This window comes from Camelina sativa, chromosome 7, assembly GCF_030686135.1.
Source record: "Camelina sativa cultivar CO46 ecotype springtype chromosome 7, ASM3068613v1".
NCBI lineage: Eukaryota > Viridiplantae > Streptophyta > Magnoliopsida > Brassicales > Brassicaceae > Camelina > Camelina sativa.
In genome coordinates this window covers 8,966,453-8,975,177 of record NC_141886.1, presented here as the reverse complement: position 1 = coordinate 8,975,177, position 8,725 = coordinate 8,966,453, and the positions used below count along the sequence as shown (strand labels likewise).

Here is an 8,725-nt window from a genome sequence, read left to right as displayed (position 1 = left end):
AACAAAAATTATTATTCAAATTGACCTGATAGCAAATGAGCAATGACTTTTTTGTTTGATCTTTAGGTATTTTTAAGTTTATTTGATAAGTGAATTACAAGGGATGTTTTACTCTATAAATTGGATCGCTAAGCATGAACGGCACTAACTGATTAACAAACTTTTTTTTTTTTTAATATTGAAAAAATGTACTCTCTGTCAGACACGATAATCGAGACAGCTTTTTCGCCATGTTTTCCGACGCCAGTAGAAGCGGTGGAGCTTTGATTCGCCGGTGTCTGGATATCTTTAGTTTTTCTCGACTCCTTTACCATTCTTAATGAGTTTTCCTCCTCTTAGTTCTTCTGTTACCTTACTGCACTTTGCTCGACTCCTGCAACACTTCCTACTCTTAGCGTAATCCATAAATGTATGAACATATGGTTAACGCGTTACAATTTTGTCAATAGTTTGGAAAGTTGCAGCAGTGATCGAGATATTGGTTAATATTGTAGAGAAATTCATGAAAGTTTGTCCTTAAAAAATTAAATTTTTATATATGAAGAAGAATGGAGTTTTGTTCACTATCAAATGGAAAATAGTTGAATAAAATTGTAAAATGTTAGATTAGAAAAATATAGAGACAAAGAGGAAGATAATTGAATAAATCCATGAATGTTTGTATTCATATTCTAATATTTAGAAGTTGTCAAAAATAAAATTATATGAACTTCTTATTAAAAAACAAATTCTAGAGTTATATTCAAGAAATTGAGAAGCTAACATGAATGTAAAATGAAAAAAATGTCATTTAAACCATGAACTTTCAAATTTTGACCATTTAAACCATGAACTTTGTTGTAGGCCATTTAACTGATATAAATTTGAAAGTTTATGGTTTAAGTAACATACATTTACAAGCTCATGGTTTAAATGACCTATATTTAAAAGTTCATGGTTTAAATGACATTTTTCGAATTAAACTTCCATTAAAACAACGTTGTTTTGTCAGTAACGAAGTGATTAACGGCATAGTAACGTCTGTTAGTAGGTCAATTATCGGATTTAACGTCATGTCTTTTTTGGCTTGGTCAACGAAACTTCATGTTTAAAAAAGCTAATCAACAAAAGTTAATGTTTTAAATGGCCTACAACAAAGTTCATGGTTTAAATGGCCAAAATTTGAAAGTTCATGGTTTAAATGACATTTCTTAGTTAACCAAAAAACTCTTCGTTACAAAATATAGATCCTTAAATCAAGTTTTTATTTAATATGAATTGTAGAATGATTAAGTCTCTCAAAACAAAGTTGTTTATGCATGTATCTAATAATTTAATTACAAAATGAGAAAACTTATGTGAAGTATTAAAAAAATCAACATCAAATTATATTTTTCAAATTTTCTACAATTTAAAAAACAAAAATAATCAATCTTTACATATATTAAAAAAATATATGTACAATAGCAAAATTATTTTAAAAATGGTAAGTCATAAGCCCGCGCATAGCGCGAATATTCATCTAGTATATTCTAATTTCTTACTTGTGAAACAATTTCATAACGAGGATGACTTCATTGTTTGACGCAGAACAAAACTGATTGTATGGAAAGTGAATCATTTATTCAAATCCCTTGTAAAAGGAATGTCTTCTTCATCCTACTATATTAAATGAAAAATACAAACATGAGACTAATGTAAAAAATTACATTGTCATACCATTGATGTGAAAGCAAATGTTTAATTTTTTTTTAGTAAGGGTAAAGATTTAATTTTAATATTAGAGTAATAAAATCTTTTAAATAATTATTAATTTCAAAAAAATAATATTTTCTTTTTCTAATTAATTATGGACGAAAATTATTAATTAATTTTAAAAATTGTAAACCAATCAGAATTTTTAAGAGTAAAATGTTTTTTATCTAAGTATACATATGATTATTTTAAATAACTATATTTGAAAGATTTTGTTAAGATTTTAAATTATGATTCTCCTATCATATTTCTTTTATATCATTTACAAATTGTTTTGAAATATCATATAATACATATGCTAAATAAGTACGTATAATTTTTCTGAATATGTTGTGATTTGAATTTTTAAAAACAAAGATATATTACCCAATCTATGAAGAAACAAATGTGTTTGTTACAATATTATAATTACTACTTTAAAATATTTCACAAAACAATGATGCAAATACAACAAACAAACGATATAAAACTGTAATATACTTTAAACAAATTTAATACTATAATCTTCTAAAATAATTAGTATTCAAAAAGATATATATATATATATATATATATATATATATTTATTTACGAAACAATTGCAATATTAAAAACAAATACAGTCTCAAACAAAATAATTTTTTGAATCAAAAATATAACAATAATTTTTATTATTATATTATAGTTTTTGGAAAAATGTAGATTCATGCTTTATAACATGGGATTCTCCTAGTTGGGTTGTAATTAAGAGTATCTATCTTTATATGTTATGGTTTAGATCTGTAGCATTGGTCTTGATATGTTTTGGTTTCCAATCAAACTTTTGGCTTCTGTTAGACTACTACCACCGTACGGAAAAAAGCCATGTTGTTGGTTAATGTTTTATTTTTTTTGTTTTTTTGTTGGTTCTATTCCGAGGCAGCCATTGCATTAACAACAAGTAACAAGTTCCATCTTTATGTTGTGATTAGTAATCTTTAGTGCCGTTCATGCTTTTTTTTTTTTTTTTTTTTTGTCAAACCATACTTGTATTCATTCAATCAACCCAAAAAGGGGAAACAAAAGTTACACAAAGATACATGATTTTGGAGCACAAACTCACAGCAAAGATGGCATAAATAAAAAAAGCAACAAATATAGAGGATAAGTCTATAGGAACTCGGAAACAGAGGCTGACTAGCAACATGCCACATGCGAGATCATTGTGTGTACACTTCTCTAAATTATTTTGGTGATGCATCTATTTTTTTTGAGACATGTTCTAAACTTCTCTAAATTATTAGTTAAATATTGAAATTGTTTGTAAATTAAAAAAAAAAGAATAGAAGACATGGAAGATGTTTTATATTCCTTTTAATTTAGGTTTATTTGCTTTTAAGGAGGACAAACAGGGGGCACTCTCTCGATTGCTGACATGTCATTCAAATGGAGAGAGTTGGCCATCTTTCATAATATAGATTATTTCCCCTTGTGTTGTTGGAGAGCGAATTCGAATAAGTGGAATGTGATTGACTTTTCGGTGATCTTCTCCTCCTTTGGCAACATTCTTCTCAAATCCTCTTTCTTTTGTGCTGATAGTCAGTTCTTTTAACGAAGTGATAAATCTAAGCCCATTTGGAAGTTTCTTAAACATTGGCTCCATATCCATAGTGAGAGTATGAAGACGTGACATGGAGCCTTTTTGCACCAGCCACTCTTGCAACCATTCTAATCCAACTATTTTAAGCGTGTGCAGTTGAGGAAATCCACAGCTCGAGCAAACCATTACCCTCCCAACAAAAGTTTTATACTCTATAATAACCTACTTTAGTCGTAGTACCTTCTCTAGTATCAGCATTGGATCCTCCACCAAGAAACAACGTTCTAGAGATATGGTTGTAAGATGGGAAGGGAAGTGTTGCACGTCATGTAACTTTGGGTTATACCTCATCAATATCGGTAGTTTGGAATTAACGAAAGGCGTGGAATCTATAGAAAGATTTTCCAAGTGTCCCAATTTACTTAAGAGTTGAAGATAGAGTTTCCATACTCCACCCTTATTTTCCATTGATATAGATTGAGAGACTCTTTAGCCTTTTCATACCGTGAAGATCTGTCAGACTGCTATGATATGATGAGAAGTTCATTAACTTCTCCAATTTGAGTAGATTACCCAATTCCAACTTGGTCCTGCCAGGTGTTCTGAATGGTAAAATGAGGTATCTCAGTTCTAACATATCTTTAAAGACATTGGGCATGTTGGTCAGACCAGAAACTATTTTTAGATTTTAATAGAGCAGCGACTTCAGGTTCCGCAAAGATGAAGTTAGATACAGATGCCCCAGCTAAACTCAAATACTTCAAGTGGATGAGCTTTCCAATATTAGAGGGTAACTTCCTTCCCTTGAAATCAACGCCACTGAGATCATATGACAACACTAAAGAGCATATGACATTCATCTCCATTTTCATCTTCTATCTCTTCAAGACTTAGGTTTGCTCTCTCACTTCGTTTAAGTCTGCAATCTTTAGCTATGTGCCCTGATCTATCACACACATAGCATTTTCTTTCACCGGTCGCTCTCTTTTGTGGAACAGCTCTGTTCTTCTTTCTCCAACAGTTTACCTCACTGTGACTGTTTATTTTACACACGCCACACCACTTCTTGGTCTTCTCATGGCGTTTGTTTTGCTTGTTTCCTTTACTCGAACCAAGCTTTTCTCCATAAAACACACCCTCATTGATACGTTCTTCTCGGAGACTTAAGCGCTTCTCATGCACTTTCAAAGTACCTATCATCTCTGTAATAGAGAGAGTTGATAGATCCTTTGTTTGTTCCAGGACGAAAACGATGCTATCAAACTTTTGCAGCAAGGAGATAAGAACCTTTTGAACCAATTGGTTATCGGTCTTGTCTTCACCATGAACTTTCAGTTGATTACTCACGTTTATCAACTTGGTTGTGAAATCATTAATGGTTTCACCTTCCTTCATCTTCAGATTTTCATATTCTCTTCTCAAAGTCTGAAGATTAATCATTCGTACTTGTGAACTTCCTTGGCACTCCATTTCCAAAGTGTCCAAGCTTCTCTTGCGTTTGATGCGGGAGCAATTCTCGAAAATATTGAATTCGAAACTGCACTTTGAAGGATTTGAAGAGCCATCATATCCTTCATCACTTGATTATCTCTCTCTTTGATTAACGCTGGTGAGTTTTCAGGAGACGAACTCAACGCTATTCCATTTTCGATGACATCCCACAACTTCCGTTTCTTCAAGATGGTTATCATCTTGATTTTCCAAAAGCCATATGATCCACCATTGAAGATTGGAATAACTTGTTGCGTTGTTGTCTCCATAGCTCTGATACCATGTAAGAGTTTGAACTGTCAAAGTTGTTAAGGATCGGACAACACAGATTTTACTCTGTTTTGTCTTTCTCTCTCTGTATTTTTTTTCTTTTTTGATAACTCAGGAGTGATCCTAAAGGCTTGCTAGGCACAAAGACTAATCTCCTGGGGCCGGGGGAAACCATGTTAAATTTTGAACCCCCGTAGCCAATATTACTCGAACCCAGGTGGCGGGACTTTTCTCTCTGTATTTTTTTTTACACTCAATGTATTCTTCTTTTATGTAATGCTCGATTCTTGTAAACGAAAACCACACTCTTTTATTAGATATATAAAGTGTATTTATAGGTTTACATGACACATTTTGACTAAGGGAAATGTCTCTAGATGACAACCTAATGTTGAGACACACACATACATGTATAACTGTTTTGCAGTTAATGATTCTCTCTGTATCTCTTCGGTGTAAGATACGAATAATTTATACATAACACAAATCAATTACTTAACTATATATAATATACGACTCTTCTAAAATAATAAATTGAAGACTTGATCACATTCAACAGCTTGGACCTTTTGTAAAAGAATTTTTTTTTTTTTAGAGCAATAATGCCCAACAACACTAGGTCATTTTTGATTAATAATCAAATAGTAATCAGATTTCAGGTTTGTTAAATGCCATTTATACAATAGCCAAAATTTAAATCCTAGTTTTGTCGAATTTTGAAGATTTTGAAAGTTTGTGTTGTCTATAGATGAATACAACTAGTTTGTGCCGCATTGTGATCTGAGTCGACAAATATAGGAGGAGAAATAATTTGGTTACAGTTATTGAAGTAGTTTAGCAAACTCAACCCTTGTTAATTTTACAAAAGCTAAGTGGCTATATTACTCTTATTCATTTCTGGCTCACCTGTCGAAATCACTTTTTTTTCTCCTTGTCCTTCGGAAGAAGAAAGATGATTGTTCTTTAGCTATGAAGTCTCAGCTTATTATTGTTATATGGGAGTCACCGAGTAAGATTGGACTTGGTAGCCAAAGTTGAACAGATCTAGATTAAAATAAGACCTTGTGCAGTGCACGTTAGAAGATATCTCGCCACTCTAGGCTCTCTGGCTTCAAGCCTCCAACTCCGATGGTTTTATTATTCTTTAATTAAGTGATCCTTAATCTCCGTTAAATCTCTGACTAATTAAGAAGAACAGATTGCCTTTTGTAGAAACGAGAGTAAAAGACAAAACCTAATAAAACCAAAACAACAACTGTAAGAAGGTGCTACTAATGGTGGGTGAACAATTCAACACTTGGTGAATTCTACTTCACAATGATAGAAAGAGTCGACATGGAAGGATCAAAAAGCAACGTCGCATGAACGCTTAGCTGCCATAAGCTATTTATCTTTGTGGTAACTTTTCTGACACCTCTAGCTTTAAATTTCGAAAGTCTAAAAGATCGATAGGCCACGCTTTCACGGTTCGTATTTGTACTGAAAATCTTAATCAAACGAGCTTTTACCCTATTTGTTCTGCACGAGATTTCTGTTCTCGTTGAGCTCATTTTAGGACACATGTGTTACCTTGGATTACCTTTGCTAACCAAACGAATGACGACAAATGACTATACACCCCTCATTGAACGAATAAGAAGCAAAATTGGTAGCTCGACGACTCGTCACCTTTCGTTTGCAGGTCGGTTGCAGCTTATCAGTTCAATCATCCAAAGATTCACTAATTTCTGGATGTCAGCATTTCGCTTACCTAGTGCCTGCATCAAGGAAATTGATAGCTTGTGTTGTGCGTTTTTATGGTCTGGTCCTGAATTAAACACAAAAAAGCTAAAGTATCTTGGACAGATGTTTGTCTCCCAAAAGAGGAAGGAGGATTGGGGCTACATTCACTAAACGTTACAAACATGGTACAGTAGAACCTCTATAAATTAATACTTTTTAAATTAATACTAGCTATAAATTAATAATTTTTTCCAGTCGCAAGTTGGGCCGGTGTAAAAAATGATACAATTCGATAAAATAATAAGATAATAATTTTTTAGGAAATCTTATGTAAAAATATGGTCCCAACAATATCATAAATTAATAATGATATAAACTAAATATATATATATATATATATATATATATATATATATCTATATATATCCCTAAGAAAGTTTAGTGAAATATGACTCTATTAATAATGAGATAATTGTTTTTTACATGTAACTAATTCTAAAGGCACCGCAATATCTTATTCGATTTCATCATTACCATGAAGAATAGTACTGTCAAATTCTTCTTAACTCTAAACTTCTAATCTTCACCTGAATAATTAATTAAACTATTAGCATCAATCCTATTACGGTAGCCAAGATAATAAATTAAGAAAATTATAAAAAAATGTGAACTATAACAAAATATCTTCTTTTGTAATAGAAATTTTTAAAATTTTCAAAATTATGAAAAAGAGAAAATCTAATCATAAGTTAATATTTTATTATTTTACCGATAAAATAATAATTATTAACTTATCGATAAATTAAAACCTTTATAAATTAAGAAAATTTCATGATCCCGACTTTATTAATTTATAGAGGTTTTACTGTAAGTTGTTTAAACCTTATTTGGAGACTGTTGTCATCCAACTCTCTGTGGGTGTCATGGCTGCGTACATACTTGCTCCGCAAGAGCCTTGTGGTCCCTGAGTGAGATATCTACGTTAGGATCTTGGATCTGGAAAAAACTGCTAAAATATCGTAACCTCACCTCAGGCTTTGTCAAGTATGAAGTTCGAAATGGGAAGAGCATCTCCTTTTTGCCTGACAATTGGTCTCCACTGGGCCCGATTTTTGCGATTACGGGACACCGAGGCTGCATTGATATGGGTACTAGTATTCATGAAACTTTGGCTCAGGTGCTTTTGTCTCATAGAAGACGAAGACACTAAGCTACTCATCTCATCCAAATAGAAGTTTGCCTAGAGGAGATTCAGAGCAAGGGGATTGTAGAAACGTAAGATGTGGTCCTTTGGAAAGGACACGGGGATAGATACAAGGCAGCCTTTTCCACCAAGGATGTTTGGAACACGATCTAGGACCAACAGCCACAGCAGGACTAATACCAAGGTATATGGTTCCCCTATTCAACGCCTAAGTTCTCGTTCATAGTCTGACTTGCAACAAAAAATCGGTTAACAACGGGTGATACAATGCAGAGCTGGAATGTCAACATTTCATCAGCCTTTTCCTGTCTGTATTCGAGGGAAGTTTGGTCTGGCCTCACTTCCAAGCTCCTCAATAGACATTTCTCGACTGATTGGGCTATTGTTCAGAAACTACTCACTGATACGTCTCTAGGAAGGATTTGGTTTTTCTTCTCCATTATACCTTTCAGCTTCTAGTGTACTCGTTGTGGAAAGAACGTAATGGTAGACGACATGGGGAAGCTGCAACTCCTCCATCTCAACTAATCAAAAGGTTAGACAAGGATGTCCGCAACAGAATCTTGTCTATTGTGAAGCAAGGAGACGGAAGATACGCAGAGTGTATGGAGGTTTTAAACAAATGATTTGCTAAGGAAAGCTCCTCTTTTTCTAGTTTTAAACAAATGATTTGCTAAAAGCATATTATAGAACGCTGTGTTTGATGTAAAAATATTTTTTTCGAATAAATTTTACATTTTCTTAAA

The 8,725-nt window shown here is 32.7% G+C and overlaps 1 protein-coding gene and 1 pseudogene across 1 annotated transcript; one reads left to right on the top strand and one right to left on the bottom strand.

Annotated features, from left to right (window-relative positions):
- Nucleotides 1-4,117: 4,117 nt before the first annotated feature.
- LOC147941078 (uncharacterized) lies at nucleotides 4,118-4,732 on the bottom strand. The gene has a single exon (XM_087458375.1). It carries the CDS (start codon nucleotides 4,730-4,732, stop codon nucleotides 4,118-4,120), a length of 615 nt encoding a protein of 204 aa, XP_087314501.1.
- Nucleotides 4,733-6,649: 1,917 nt separating this feature from the next.
- On the top strand, nucleotides 6,650-8,605 carry LOC147941077 (uncharacterized; annotated as a pseudogene).
- Nucleotides 8,606-8,725: the final 120 nt, after the last annotated feature.